The sequence below is a fragment of the Megalops cyprinoides genome, unplaced genomic scaffold (genome assembly GCF_013368585.1).
Source record: "Megalops cyprinoides isolate fMegCyp1 unplaced genomic scaffold, fMegCyp1.pri scaffold_27_arrow_ctg1, whole genome shotgun sequence".
NCBI classification, from domain to species: domain Eukaryota; kingdom Metazoa; phylum Chordata; class Actinopteri; order Elopiformes; family Megalopidae; genus Megalops; species Megalops cyprinoides.
The window spans coordinates 662,483-678,556 of record NW_023494723.1 but is presented as its reverse complement, the minus strand read 5'-3'; the positions used below and the strand labels follow the sequence as shown (position 1 = coordinate 678,556).

Genomic DNA, 16,074 nt, shown 5'->3' with positions numbered 1-16,074 from the left:
ACAATCACTTCCACGTTCTACTTACTGCTCGGTTGTTTCCAGTTCAACTTGGCGCCATTCTACACCCGCTGTCTACAAAGAGCTACCAAAGTTGAACATCACCAATGTTCATCGGATTTGCAGGACGACCAAAGCCCCAACCAGAAGATTAGACAAAGGATTTAAATTATATGCTGTGTCATATATATATATACAGCTACGAAGATAAGAAAACAACAATTAACTAACACTAGCTAACGTCAAATGCTAGCTTTCATTGTACAAGTTCGCTAACATTAACTATGTTAGCAGTGTACTTATTAAAGCAGAAAGACATAGGGACTGTATAGCTAATATGCACACTTCAGTATTTGCTTATTTATCGCAAGTCATATCGTCATCGCAATATTGAACAATGTTATCTCACATCGCAGATTTTCCTCATATCATGCAGGCCTATTCCTAAAGGCCCTGCAACTTGGATGTTTTCCGTGTCTCCCTGCTTTATCACACCTAATTTGATTAGTCACATAATTTGATCAAGTTAATAAGCATAAGATGGAAATGTGTGTGTTTGGGTGATCAGAAACAAATTTACATTAAGGTAACACTGCTAATATACACCATCTAAGGCATTATAGTTATCAAGGAAGGTTAATCAAGTTTGTTTTAGTAGGGAGAGAAGGTAACGCTAAGCATTCAGGTGGGTAGGCTTCTTCTAGGAGCATGGTTCAATAATAACACACTGTTCTTATAATAACCTACTAGGTCTTTTCCATGAAGCAGAGGTTATATTTCTAATTTCGACCATCAATGGTTGTTGACTCTATGAGCTGATCAAGTGTCTGCTGCAGACCTTAGTGTGAGAGGAGATGGTGAAATTATCCCTGCGTATGTTTACCAGCCATTGTCTTCTCACGTCAGGATGGGTCGGAAAGCCATGGAAACTTTGTATGCCGTTAAATTTGGATGATGCCAAACAAAGTGGGACACAGCTAGGGGTTCAACAGATCACAAAACTCACGGTTCGGATCGGATGATTTTTCGTATCAGCAAAAAAGGGGAGATAAATATAACTTTGCTTTAAATTTATTACTTAAAGAACTCAATATATACATTTTACACTTTATCGTTGGACTTAACTGCCAGCTAGCTAGTTAACGTTAGTTTCAACTCATTTGAACAGTCGAAGCTGGGTGCTATAGTTCTTTCATTAAATTAGCTAGTGTAGTGATAGCTAGATTGGTAGCGGTATTATCTAGCTAGCAGGTTAATGTTAGTTGCAACTAGCCAGTGACTTAGCTAGCTAGCCAGCACGGTTAGACACAAAGATATTCATACAAATGTTTGAGTAAACTTGTAAATATAATACTATATACTATGTACTCAATTATTAACGTATTGTATGACTGAATAGTGAGTGAGTGAACGAGTGAGCGATTTCGGACGCAGCCTTCGTCTTCGCAAGGTTGCTGGTTTTTAAAATGACACTTGTATCTTTTCACTGCAACTCTGCATCGAGATTTAGGAAATCATTACTTTAAAAAGTAACAGCGGCAGTAAAACTGTATTTCACACTGTTATGGTTAAACTTTGCAATTAATCCAAGGTTCACATGTGTGCCGAACCATGGGCGGGGATCTGTACAGATCACCGATCAACTACGGTCCGTTACACCACTAGACACAGCAATACTCGGAGTATTTCTTCTCCTGTTTTTGAAAATGTTCCGTCTTGAACATTTTCTAGCGTACACTCATTGTGAAAAAGCCTAAACATTAACGCTATCAAGAGCTCTCTAGCTAGCTAGCTCCAAGTAAACAAATAGACCAGAAATAACCGAGCAGTATTATTTTGAATCGGAAGTACATCACAAAGCCTAGTGCATGGAGCCCATTGTAATTCACTAAAATCTTAAACAGTTTCTACAAACTTTATCCCCAGGCGTTCAATCACAACCCTCAGCCACTGGTCCTGTATAGCCCATTCAGATCAATGCATCACACAGCCAAAGCAAATCCCTTATTGATTGATTTTATGTTGTCAAGTTTTAAAAACGATGTGGAAAAAAAATTTGTGATGCGTATGTATATTTTGAAAGCTGGCTGCAGCACATAAATGACCCACCCCAGGCGTCTCTGTACCAAAAGTGTACAGTAACTGCAGACACGCTGTCTGGGTGGCAGCCAGTGTCATACACCACCTAATATATGCACAGCCTGGCTGTGAATGTTTCCCCGAACTGTGAACATGCATTTATATCTACAGATGAATTAGTTCCCTCTGTGGAGAACTCTAAGCACAGGACTGAGAACACTTAGGGGGTTAACTAAAATGGGCTGGGTTATATCATAATATACAGCTTAATGATGTGTATCAGAGTGGTCCTTGATACATTAGGGGGAGATAGGAGCAAACAATTATTGTGGGCACAGTATACAGTGTGTGTTGCATGTATATGTGTGTGTTACCATGTCTTTTGCTGCCTCCCATTACTGAGTGAGTGTGTCGCTGGGCAGGATCTCTCCCTCGGACTCCATGGCCAGCGAAGCGTCGAGTGGGAAGGAGTCGACCGAGGTCAACCAGAGAGCCCCAGTCCCACCCAGCGAGGCAAAGCAGCCCCGAAAAAATCCAAAAAATGGCAAGAGCACAACCTACATGCCCACCAAACCTCAAAACAGAGACATAGGACATATAGACAGAGAGACATATGGAAACATAGACAGAGAGAGTCAGGTACAGAGACGAGAGGGAGAGATACTTGCAACGAGGAGGGCAAAGAGGAAATGGGAAGCAGGGAGGGAGAGAGAGACAGATGGAGGAAGTGGGGGAGAGGGACAGAAGGAAGGAGGAAGAGTGAGAGGGAGAGACAGGAGGGAGGGAGAGACGGGAGGGAGGGAGGGAGAGACAGTAGGAGGGCAGAAGAGAAAGGGAGCTCTAGCCCTTCTGTCTGTTCCTGGCTTTAGATACAAGCTTGTCTCTGTCAGAGTCATGCAGACACAGTCACCCCAGAGAATGGCAGCCATGTTACCCCCAAGCCTGGCTTTGGGGAACAGGGCTGCTCACTGAAAGGCCCCTAGAGTCATGGTCTCCAGTGACCAAATTCTCTCTGACTAACAAGTCCCACGTGACTCTGAGGGAGAAGTCTCCCCTCCTGTGGAATTTCTCTCCTGCTAAACATCACACAGTGGCTCAGAATGGCAACCAAAGTAATGCTTACTACAGCAGTGAGGTGTGGGCCTGTAGCACATGGCTACAAGGTAGAGATTACCACAGCAGTGAGGTGCAGGCCTTTAGCATGTGGCTAAAGGCACATGCCTACTTTCGGCTATAATGGCAGAAGCTGCTGCACTGTGTCATTAACACAAAAGAGACCTCCTTCCCCAGTAGTGTGCATTAGCGTGATATGGGGCTAATGCTCCTGGTTCAAATCAAGTTGCAAGTCTGTCTGTATGTTGTCATATGCTGAAAGGTTTGTTTCTGCCTGCTTGATTTTTTCCTTTCTTGTGTTCTGTCTTTTGTTGTGGCTTTCAGGGAAGAATAAAGTTGGTAAGCATTCTTTTAGTCATCTTTAGTTTGAATGGTGTTTGCAGACTGCATGTGAAGATGAAAATCAATGGGTCTGCGAAGATGAAAATCAGTGGGTCTGCGAAGATGAATATCAATGGGTCTCATCTGTTTGCCTGTTTTACAGTGTCTTCTTATTCCTGTCTGTTGTTCAAAACATACTTCTTTGTCTGGTCATTTGTTTCTCTTTTAAACTGCTATGAAACTGCTGTGATATTTCTGTGTCATTTAATGGTAAACCCTATGTGGTTGATCAGTTAACCCCTGCTATATCTTTAATCCTTACAAAATTATTAGATTTTTGTCAGTATGATTAAATGTGAGAGGATAAACATAATTTGTTTCTATGGCTTTTGTAGGGTTTTAGGGTATGTGTGACGGAGTGCCGTCACTACGGTTGAGTATGCGCTCTGACTGCCATACCAACAAGCCAGGCTCTTTGGCGTCGCAGTCAAAGTCGCATGTTTGGTACCCCGTAGACCCGGGTTCAAGGCTGGGCGGGGCGACTGCTCTTGCCCTTCGCCACAAATGGTGTCAGTAGTGGGATGGCTTGCCGCGAGGCCATCGGAGGCGTGCCCTGTGTGTGAGTTGTATGAGGGACCCCCAGGTTCAGTTGACCCCGGTGTGTGAGTGACCCCTGAGATGGGTGAAGCACGGTGTGAGGGACCCCAGAGATGGGTGGGGCAGCCTGGGATGGGAGAATTGCGGCAAGAGAATGCGTGAGGGACGCTATGGTGTGTGAAGCGCATGGGCGTGCTTCCCGAAGGGGAGGGCAGTGTGACGGAGTGCCGTCACTACGGTTGAGTATGCGCTCTGACTGCCATACCAATGAGCCAGGCTCTTTGGCCTTGCATTCAAAGTCGCATGTTTGGTACCCCGTCGACCCGGGTTCAAGGCCGGGCGGGGCGACTGCTCTTGCCCTTCGCCACAGTATGCAACAGCTAAGCTGCATGCAAGCTAAGGAAAATTTAGTGTTGATTGGTACTGAATGCACAAAAGAATCTGCTCTGCCACTTGGTGGTGATGAGATGGTTATACAATTTCAAGGACATGTGGCGAATGAATGATAAAGTTCAGCTTCTCAGTCAATGTCACTTTCACTGTTTCCTTTGGCTGTAGGCATTGGTTTGTGGTTTGTTTGGTGTTTAAACGTAGTCTGGTCAGAGATGTCACAGTGGTGTTTGGGCGTGGCTCTCTGCAGGCCCCCCACTGCTTACCAGAATGGACGAGCAGCTCTCCTCCACCTCCATCTTCGAGCATGTGGACCGCATGTCACGCTCCTCGGACGGCACCCGCCGCGTCGCCAACAAGATCCAGCTCATCGCCATGCAGCCCATGCCGGCCCCTCCCCAGCACAGCCCCGCCATCACCGAGAGAGTGGCCGACAGTGCCAAGATTAAGGAGGAGGTCAGGCCTCGCCCCCGTGCTCCCCGTGCCCCCATTTCACCAATCAGAAACAGCACCACCATTCCACATGCCAACAGTCTAGGGTACAATGCTGGGAAATCGAAATTTACAGTCACCTGAAAAACACTGTATCAAACTGAGGCACAAACTGAGATGGCTCATTACATTACATTACATCACATTACTTCACATTTCGTTACATTCAAATGGTCTTATCCAGAGCGACTTCCTGCTCAAGAGAACAGAGGTGTGTCCATCCAAGTTAAATGAGCAGCAGTCTCAGACCAGGCTAACAACACTCCCAGACTAGTGAGTGTGAACGCCACAAAATTTATGAATCATGTTAACTTAAGATAATCTGAAAGCCTATTCTATTCCCTCTATTCCTGTCTCTTTCCTCCTCTTTTTCCCTCTCTGTCCCTCTCTGTCCCCCTCTCTGTCCCCCTCTCTGTCCTCTCTGTTCCCCTCTCTGTCCTCTTCTATGTCCCGCTCTCTGTCCTCCTGTCTGTTCCCCTCTCTGTCCTCCTCTGTGTCCCTCTTTCTGTACCCCCCTGTTCTCCTCTCTGACCCCCTCTCTATCCCCCGCTCTGTCCTCACCTCCTTCCAGTGTCCTGCCCTGTCTGCCTTGTTGCAGTAAAATGTCTCTGTTTAAGATTCAGGTGGCCCTGAGGCACAAGTCCGAGATCGAGCACCACCGCAACAAGATTCGCCTTCGGGCCAAGAGGAGAGGCCACTACGACTTCCCTGTCATGGATGACCTCATGGACAGCTTTGCTGACCCCAAAGGCGCCAAACGTGTCTACCAGAAGGCGCAGATGCAGATCAACAAGATCCTGGACCCTGACGCCCACATGCCCTCTGTCTTCATGGAGCCTAAGAAGAGGTCACTGATCATGTTTTTACCCTTTGCATTCTGGGAAACAGGGCATGTGTTGTAGAATCACCTGACATCTGTTCTGATTCTATGTCCAAGACAGTCTCCGCCCACCTCCTCTCATCTCTGCCCACCTCCTCCCAAACTTTTTAAAGGCAGCCCTATTCAGAAATCATCTGTTTATTTTAGTACAAGAATTAAGTTTTAAGTTTTGAGTTTTACTTTAAATGTAATTAAATTTACTTTCAGTGTGTGTAGTTTCTCTCTGAAGATTTAAATGTAGCACTCAGCACAACATTATTGTTAATCTGTCACACTCCAGTGGGCCTGTGCAAGCCTGTGAATTTATAGCAGGAGCTTTGCATTATGCCGTTTTGTACCATTTAATTCCAACAGACACAGTGAAGACGGACTGCCTTAACAAATTACAGACACATTCAGCTTTTTGATAATATTTATTGAATGTTAGGTGTTCTGAATTACTGTAACATATACTCCAATGTGCACAGGAAGGAGACAGGAAGGAGGGTATGCATCACATTGCAAGTAAGGTCTGTTCGCTCTGAGAGGGAGGGGCATGACGCTGTTTGCTCTGAGAGAGGGATGTGACACTGGCTGTTGACTCTGTGAGACAGGGGTATGACGCTGGCCTTCACTCTGAGACAAAGGACGTGACACAGGCTGTTCACTGAGAGAGAGAGGCATGATAATGTTCACCTTCAGAGAGGGGTGTGACACTGGCTGCTTACTGATGTTCCCGCAGTGTCAGGGGAAAGCGGTCCCCCAATCAGAGGAGGAAGCCCCACATGAATGGTGGTCTGACGGAGGCAGATAGAGACCGGCTCCTCCCCGACAGCGATGGCACCTACAGGAAGTATCCCGGAGTCAACAACGTCGCCTATGTGGTGGGTTGCCCACTACCACACACACACACACACACACACACGCACACACACTCATGCACATGGGTGGTAGCTAGTATGAGACTACAGTGCAGTGAGACTACTGCAGTAAGAATGACTGGCTCACTCTCCTCTCGCATCCTTATAGTCAGACCCTGACCAGCTCCCGGAGATCCATAGCCCCTCCCCTAATGATGATGTGTTCACCGGGCTGGGTTCGCCTCCCCCAGGCCCTGCCTCAGCCCCACCCCCCTACATGCCCCCACAGCCCTCCATTGAGGAGGCGCGGCAGCAGATGCACTCACTCCTGGACGACGCCTTCGCCCTGGTGTCGCCCAGCTCACAGGGTAGCACACCCGGCATCGCCCTTCCAGCCGTCACCTCTGGCCTGTCCACCTCCAGCCCCCCAGCCCGTGCCCCCCGGGGCCCTGCCCCCGGACAGTGGGGCTCTGCCTACTCCTCCGCCCCCTCCCTAAGCCCCTTCTCTGCGGTGAGTGGGATCCTGGCTTATATGCATGCAAGCAGTATGTAGAGGCAGTGTGTTACCGCACACTCGCAGTGCAGGCTCTTCCACCAGTGTGTTTACTGAAGCTCCCTCTCCCTTTCTATCTGTCTCTCCAGAGGTGCGCAGAGCTAGGAATGTCTCCTCCCTCAGTTCAGGGCTTAATTCAAAGGTAAGTCCTTTCATCACTCTCACATGGTTTTTATAATTATCCTGCATTGGTTGTTAATAGCATTCTTACTTTAATTGGCTGTTCCAAAAGGTAGTGGTTGTGTGCGCTTCGTTTTCCAGACAGGGTCTGGGCTCCAGCTATCTCCCTCCAGCAGACTCAGGACGTGGTGACCAGATTGCACTGGACACCCTCTACTCCAGCGGGGGGCTCTACAGTGAGGAGCCGCCCTCCTCTGCCAGACCGCGGCCTGTAGGGAGCACCACAGGTATGCGCCTGCACATGCGCTAAAATCCTCCTTCACCTGTAACCCTCCAACTGCAGCTTAGGAATGCTTAAAGGCCTGTGAGGTATTCCATGTGGAACTTTCACGCTGTTATATTTATGCATTCTGCCAGAGAGACTGAGAGATTTGTGTTAGAGTAGACTATACCTGTAAGTCTAGTGTAAATAAAAGAATTTAGGTGCTGTTTTGGTATTTGTAAGTGCTTCTTGGTAATATAAATGCATATCATTGTATGTGTGTATTTGTGTGCTTATTGTGTGTGTAGGCTCCCAGCTTCATCACCTGACACAGGTGGGTCTCTCAAGCCGGATCAGTGCGTACCCTGGTGTGGTCCGAGGTTCCTCTGGTCAGAGGAGTACCTCGGTGTGGAGTCAGTATTGCCCTGAGGAGGAGTACAACAGGGCCACTCCCAGCAGAGATACAGTGAGTCAGAGACAACATTCTATACAGAAGTAGAGACACCGTTTTGTACCTGAGTCAGAGACAGAATTCTGTACCTGAGTCAAAGATTACATTTTGTACAGGAGTCAAAGACAACATTTTGAAGTCATGTGGCTCTGTACTTTTAGCATGTAACTTCACTGTAAACTCGGGCTTAATTCTGCAACTTTAGTGTATAGTTTATACTTTATGAAGTATTAAGTCACTCTTAAGATGCAGGTTTGTATTTTTGATATGTAAAAATAATCTTACTCTTCCTTTCTCCCTCTCTATTCCTCTGTCCCTCTCTCTCTCTCTTTCTCTCTGTCTCCCTCTCCGCCTCCCTACTCTCTCGCTCTCTTCCTCTCTCTGTTCCCTCTTTCCACCTCTCTCTCTCCTTCTCTCTGTCTCTGTGTCCCTCTCTCCCTCTCTTTCTCTTTTTCCCTTTCTTTCTCTCTCTCTTTTCTCTTTACTTCTTTCTCTCTCTTTCTCTCTTTCACTATTCTCAGGTCTTGGAGTCCCCCGACACCCCCAACTCTTCAGTGTTCCAGATGACCTGCAATGCCCTTAGGGAGCCCTCGGTACCCCCTACCCACCTGGACCCCCCCAAGGAGAGCTCCCCGCCCGGCCACTCCTCTGCCTCCCTTATCAAAGCCATTCGAGAGGAGCTCATACGGCTCTCCCAGAAGCAGGCTGTCATACCCAGCTACCACAGCTGAAACCGCGCCTCCCAATCTCACCACCACCCCTGTCCCACGGAGCCCCAGCCCCCCACAACACCTCCCTCTAACCCACGCTCAGATAGCCCCTGGCAGCACTGCCACCCTCTGGCTGTGTGCCACCATTCCTGTGGTGGGAGTGGACCAAACCCAACTGGTCAATCAGGAGGGAAGAGTATGGTCACCTGACTCATTCTCCAAGCAGCCTGACCACCTGGCTGCTCTGTCCAGGATGTGCTAAGGCAGTATGGGAATCCAGAATGTGGTTGGACCGGACGGGTTAGTTGTCTGTGGCGGGTGGAGGGAGTGTTCCTCTGAGGTCTTTCACCAGAAATATCCTTCGCACTGAGTTGTAGAGTATGTAAGCACTTCCACTTGGGTTGTCAGTGTAGAGATTTTTCAGTGTTACTCAGAAAGGTACTTTACCTAAAAAAAGACCAGCATCATAATAGGCAGTTTCAGCACTGGAGTTATGACCAGCACTGGAGTCATGAGCTGAAGTGCTTCCCAGAGATGAGGCATCTTCTCTCCTTCTGAGTTCTCCTGGTGCTGAACCCCAGCACAGTAAATGCACAATGGCTATAGCTGCATCTCGACTTATTTGAGTCCTGCTTGAATCCGCTGCAGAGATCAGGCTGGAGGGGACTGGAGGTGACACGAGGTGAGCAGTGTCATTCGCTCTGGTTCTTCTCTGCCCTCTCTCTACTGTCACTCAGTGTGTCTAACGCAGAGGACACAAGGACAGGGTTATGAGCTTTGATCATGTCCTCCAGTCACAGCACAGCAGGTCAGCAGCAGCAGCCTTTATTCTGATTCCAGGAGGTGTCTCAAAGACTTGAGTGTCCTTTAATGCAAACTACTGCTGTAGTCAGTGTTAATTATATGATGTATTAAGCTCTGGTAAAATGCAAGGATAGTGCTGGAGATTGATGGTGGAAGTTCACAGAAGGTGCTAAGCTAACAGACCAAATGGTTCAAATTCTGTAACTCACAGGAGCTGTCTGTGGCTGTTCTGTTTCTGTAGTGAGCCTCTGAACAGGGCTCACCAACCCCAGGCTAACCTCAGATAAAAGAAACACTGTTGATGGAGTGATGGAGGAGTGAGGCATCATGAACCACCAAAATGGCTGGAGCCAGCTGTGACTCGCTGGCCTCAACCAATCGGAGTGTTTTGCTATGATGAACTAAGCCTAGTGATTGGAACATACAGATCAGTGGTTGACAGCATGTGATGGCTTCACCTATCACACAACTAATTCAAGTCACCATTTAGAGTCTTAATATAAACTATTGCAATGCTGTAAGTGTTTAACTGTTTCTTTTTTTTTTTCCCTTATTAATGAACAAAGACGACCAGATTACTAATACTGCCCTGCTCCATTTTGCCTCTTCTTTGGGGCTTAATACTGACTTGGAGCCTGAAGTGTCTTTAGCCTTGGATATGTAGCTAAATGTAGAAGCTGGTCTCATGTGCTGTTCCTGTGTTCACTGTGTTTAGTAAAGACTCCTTTATCATCTCTTCTGATTTGTGAGATCTCACACTGTTTACTGGAAGACAATGCAGTGAAATTTGTAAGTACCGTTAAGGAGAGATTTCTGAAGTAATGCATTAACAAGATACAATCCTAACACTTGACATGACTGAAATGAAGACTAGAAGAATTTCGATGCCAAGCAGTCAATGTGTGTCAAAAAAAATTCTCAGTTCCCAATTTGAGGGAAGGGGGGGGGGGGGGGGGGGTTTACATGGCATCCATGTGTTTGACACACATCACTGCTGGTTAATGTCATGTGTTGTCAACAGAACTCAGCGGAGGTTTGGAAGGGACGGAAGGTTTGGCGCCAAACTTAGGCACAGATGGGAGGCCATTTTAGTAACAGCCACATAAGCTCAAGAGACATTTTCGCTGAGCACCCTCACATAATGCTATGTGGACCCTTATGATTTGCCATTCAGTTTCATATGACTCATTGTGTTTTGTCTCTGTTCATATGTCCTTGTACCTTTGCTGTTGTTTTTATCTCAGTTTCAAATTGGTCTGTAAGTTTCATGTTTCACAGGGGAACAAAGTTGGCCGGTCCAACGAACGTTTTGTTTAGCAAATTGCATGTTGACTGAATTAAGTTTGAACGTGCTAAAATGTGTCCTGCATAAATGGTAAGCATTTTAAAAAAACATGAAAATGATGCTTCGCGGATTTTTGCGGCAAGTGATTGTATCCCCTATTGGGTCATGATGTTAGCCAGAAAACTTAATCCTAAGGCCATCTCTCAGGTAAGAGCAAGCCTTGGAAGTTATTTTAGATACCCAGAAAGAGCCAAAAAGACAAAAGGATTTTCAGATATGTGTCTTTGTTTTGTTTGTATCCCTACAGCTGGCGTTTAAGAAGTCAGTTGTTTATGTGTGAAGAACCTGATTGGCTGAATGATACACCTGTCTCTTCAGATTTCAGATATGGATTATAAATATCAATAAATCTTTGTGCTTATTGCATAAAAAAGACTACAGTCTCTTGTTCTTGGAAATGTTTGAGCAAGTTACAGTATCTAATGAATGTTTCCATATAAGGTGCTTTCAACAATACACTGAAATGTATTCTTCCAGCAGTGTATTAACATGGCCTCACACATGGGAGAAATTGAACTGAACACACTGTATGTATGCTGTTTCAGCCTCACTGTATTACCTATCAGATGTACTGTACATTTAAATGAGACTTGCCAGCAGTAACCCAACTGAACTCTTTTAAAAGAGGACTGCCCTGTGGAAAATGGCAGGCCCCATTTTTGTTGAACTCTAAGTGGACTGCACAGGGCCACGTCGAAATGCCACACCGGCACGACCCATCTTGGACTTTCATGCTTGCACCCTGGACAAGCCTGGAAATGTTTTAAGACCAAAGAACACTGTTTTACACCTCTCTTCAGCTCCAAATTCTCGCATTCAAAGTGAATACTTCCCAGATATGTAAATTAAACATGTAAATAAAGGTGTGATCATATATGTTTTGCTGTCTGTCTTTATGTTCATTATACTGTGTTGGTGGACCAGTTGTGAGAGATCCTTGAGTACAGTATTGGAATCCACATATTATACATTTGTCTTTAAAGCCAGAGAGATTGTTAGTTTAATTACTGAAGAGCTTAAATAGCTTTTGGAAGGCATGATGATGTGCTAATGGGGACTTCATAAAAGGGTTAAAATGGTTTTGTCTACATCCACATCTTGTCTGACAGGAGCTGTAGTGCTGTCTTAAGTTTTCTTTTTCAAGTATAAATAATGTGCACAATAAAGGCCATTCATTAATTTGGATTTGGAAACCAGTGTAGATGTAAAACTGAAGTCAGTATTGTTGGGTAGCTTCAAGGCTGTGTACTCTGAAAAAGCCAGGGTACAGTTCTGAGATTATCAGTGTGACCCAGTCCAGGTGCTGGGGTTGCCACTGTGGACACTGGATTCTACTCCCAAAAAGCACAGGTAGCTTTTCAGAATTTGATCCAACACACTACTGACCTGGTTTTGGCCTGACAGTTATCTCTAAGTTCACTGAATAATATTTAGCCTTCTAAAAAGATTAATGCAAAGGTGCTTCTTGCTCATTTATAAACATCTCCCTCTCCAGCTAATGTTGGGCTGTAGGTTCAGTTGATGAAGTTTAATAGCTTAACTATAACACTGTGCAATTGCCATCTATCCCTGTGTTGTTCTATGATTTCAAAAAATTGTTCAATTGTTCAGTTAAAAAAATGTTCACTCCATGCAAAATATTTAATAGAGCAAGATAATTTGTAAAATTACCTAAGAATTTAGGCAGTAAGTAACTGATAGGTATCACATTATGGCAATGACTGAAATATTAGCATAACATAATTGCATCTCCTAGTATGAAAGACAGTGTCAAAGCTGGTAAAGAGCAGCATTCTGCAGTTCACCTGACATTAAACCATGAGGGGCATTGAAACAGCCTTGAAAACAAGATTATGGGGACTGGGATTTAAGGGGAAGATTAACTGGGTTAATCTGCAGGGTTATTCCAACGAAGCAGTTAAAGGCCTCTGGCATTGTTTCCAGCAGGCCATAATTACAGCAGAGCAAAACACTGTCAGGTGGCAGTTTATCTGTTGCAAATGAAAACCATCACAGCTATGTTTTGGACATTGTTTATAGTGAGGTTGGCCAAAATAGGCAAAAAAGAAAAAAAAATAGAATCCATGAAGCACCAATGCAATATTCAATGTAGATTCTACACCACCAGATGGCACCTTTTATTGTTTCTGTTATTTGTGACACAGTGAGGTGTTAAATTAAATGTCATGTAATATACCTACAGCCCAGATGTCAATATGTGAGTATGTGCACAACATTCAGAATGTTTGTTCAGTGGTGTTCTCTGTTATTCTCAGAATGTGGCCTAAGACATGGTTATATCAGTCTTCCCAACAATCTTTTAGGTTAGGGGACAAATTTGGTTTAGAAGTAAATTTAAATTTTTTCATTGTTTGTGTTGTAGGAGTTGTAGTGATCATATTTTCATTAATTGTTCAAATTAAACAGTCTAATCAAATAATGAGAAGCAGAGGTCAGAGGTGTTTAGAGAAATGGGATAAAGAGTTGTTCATTCACAGGAGAGTCCGCCAAACCATAAATCTATGAGACGCAAACACAAAGCCAAAAATGTTATTCAGTTCATCATTGAATCAAATGGTTGACATAATGTTTTGTGAGAAGTGTTATCAAAACGCTACCATACATTAACTCAAGCAAGCTATATGCAGAGTGTACACTCAGGCCTGCTCCATTTTTAAGTGGATTGTGTTCCATCTGTTTGTCGAAGGCCAGACACCTGGTGACTTTTTTTTGCCTCTCTAGATCATTCACTGAGCACCTCAGTTTAGTCATTTTAAGGCCGATCATTGATCCAATCAAACAATTAAGAGATTAAATAAAACAACCTCCAGAGGGTGCTGTGCCTCTCTGCAGACCCCTGCAGAAAGATTTTCCATAATAAAACAAACTGGCCAAAGTCTTGACCCGGGCACATAGACCTCCTGTGGCTCTTGTTGTGATTATTTGTAGAGAAGGTCTTAAATAAGATCAGTGCTATTTACTCGTAAAATAAAACATTGGAGATTATTATGTCTGTTAGACATCACTGTTAGTGATCTCTTGTTGAACATTTGAAAACATTGCATTTTGAAACTAATTGGAGATTAGTGTTTTTCTCTGTGGCCAGTTTTGATTTGATCATTTTAGTAGGTTTGACAGAAACATGTTGAAAAGCTGAATTTTAACCTATTTTTACTAACCACTTAATATTAGATAACGTAAGGTGTGGCAGACTCCATGAGCAGTGGGTTAAGCCATCAGTCAGAAACTTGTCAAAACCACTGTGTGCCACCACATCCTTCAGAAAAGCATCTAATCCCACCACATGATCTAATCTACAGCAAGATTGCAGTGTATCTCAAAGCCATTCCACCGAACACCATTTACAATAACATCAAACAGCACAAAGCAGTTGAAATGAGTACTACCACACAGTGGAGTAAGCTGTTTCATTGTGGTTTGTTATGCAGTATGAATCCAGGGTAGGTCCACCTCTGCCATAAATACATCACCATCTACATGTATAGGCTTGAAGAATTCACTTTGAAGGCCACTCAGGGGCAGCTACTGCAGTAAGCCTTCCTGTTACTGAGGGCTCTCCCATTGGCCAGTAGATGTGTCAATATGTTTACGGGGGCAGGACATGGGACTGCACCAAACACTGCCGCATGGTTCACATTCTCCGACAGAATATGTCAAACCCACAGGCCAATCAGAGGGCTTGCATTGCCTCCACTGGCCAAGAAGTTATGGAATGTTCACAAGTCACCCAAACACATTTCTAAGATAAACAAGTGTTTAAATCTGTGAGTCTAAAGTATTTAGTCCAGTAATCCAGAGCTAATGCTGCAAACACCGTAACATCAGTTAGTCTGCCTGCTAAACATGCAGACACTATAAAATTGTATATATAAAACACTATAAATTATATACATATAATATCTTTCCCCTTATAGTACTTCATGAATGCTATGGAAAGACCTCACATGCAGACATGAGTTTGTTGAATAGCTCTGCAGTGATATGTGATCAAACAGCAGGTGCTAAATCAGCACTTTAGGTATTTTGTTTACAGCTGAACATCACTGCATATGAATGTGTGATGAGCCCAAGCTGACTTTTTTTTCTATTGGGTGCTCATGCTTAGAGGCTTTGAAACTGAAACCCCACAGATCATTTAAACTACACAGATGTGTGCTGTTGCAGTGTCTCATACTGCAGCTTGTACTACATTATATAGCTTTTTCTGGGTGTTCTCTGTCATTTTAAATAATCTTTCATTTCAATTGTGAAAGTGTCAATAAGCCATAAGTACATAATTATCTGTCTACATGGATGGTATTTTAGCTATATATATTACTCTGGAAAAGCAAATGACATGATTGGAATGATTGTATATATAGATGTGATACCTGGATTTAGGATTAAGAATTTTGCTCCAGAAAGAGTTGTAGTATTTATGACACACTTTGAAGTGGTCTGGCCATTGACTGGCAGGGGTAGGGCCATTTCCACAGTGGGAGAGCATGCGGAGCAGTGGGGCTGGTAAGGGGGGTCTGGGGGGTGTGTGGAGCTGGATCTGTCTCCGATCCCTTCTCTGATCTGCTGCCTTTTATAAACTCGTAAATCTGGGCCATTTACAATAGCCACCTCTAAGCTCTCCTAAACCTGTTTGTGGATTATGGCTGTGCACACAATTGACTTTTTTAGTACATTAGCATGGGTCATTTTGGTGGAGACCATCTACACCTGAACAGATACCTGAGTAAGATACAAAGCTTGGGAAACATTGTCCTTTGATCACTGGAAGAAATCTGGAAAAACAAATGTTTGCAAGTCTCATTTAGGAGACTACGGAGTTTTACACTGGAGTAAAAACACAATAACTGCTCTGTGTGGGAAAAGCGCTCATTGATGAGAAACACTGCATGTGTCGGGGGGTGGCACGGTCCATCCCTCTGCAGTAATTCCTGTCTGGGGGTTGGTTTGGCTGAGCACTGAGAGGGTTAATCTGGATCTGGATGGTTGGGGGAGGGGGGGGGGGTGGTGGAAGGGAGGGGTTGAAACTCCTCTGAAGCTGACGTGGTCATGCTCTGTGGGAGGAGACTCAGAGCACTGAGCAGATCCTTCTTCTGACCTTGA

General features: G+C 44.7%; 1 protein-coding gene across 1 annotated transcript in view; it reads left to right on the top strand.

Moving 5' to 3' along the window:
• LOC118772301 (UPF0606 protein KIAA1549-like) overlaps positions 1 to 10,494 on the top strand; it is a 68,829-nt gene extending 58,335 nt beyond the window's left edge. Inside the window, exons 12-21 of the mRNA XM_036520575.1 lie at positions 2,499 to 2,620; positions 3,514 to 3,528; positions 4,748 to 4,953; positions 5,607 to 5,836; positions 6,591 to 6,732; positions 6,878 to 7,219; positions 7,351 to 7,403; positions 7,523 to 7,668; positions 7,952 to 8,109; positions 8,616 to 10,494. Coding sequence (XP_036376468.1) covers positions 2,499 to 2,620; positions 3,514 to 3,528; positions 4,748 to 4,953; positions 5,607 to 5,836; positions 6,591 to 6,732; positions 6,878 to 7,219; positions 7,351 to 7,403; positions 7,523 to 7,668; positions 7,952 to 8,109; positions 8,616 to 8,825 — 1,624 coding nt within the window. The 3' untranslated portion in view covers positions 8,826 to 10,494. The remainder of the gene's footprint in view (positions 1 to 2,498; positions 2,621 to 3,513; positions 3,529 to 4,747; positions 4,954 to 5,606; positions 5,837 to 6,590; positions 6,733 to 6,877; positions 7,220 to 7,350; positions 7,404 to 7,522; positions 7,669 to 7,951; positions 8,110 to 8,615) is intronic.
• Positions 10,495 to 16,074: the final 5,580 nt, after the last annotated feature.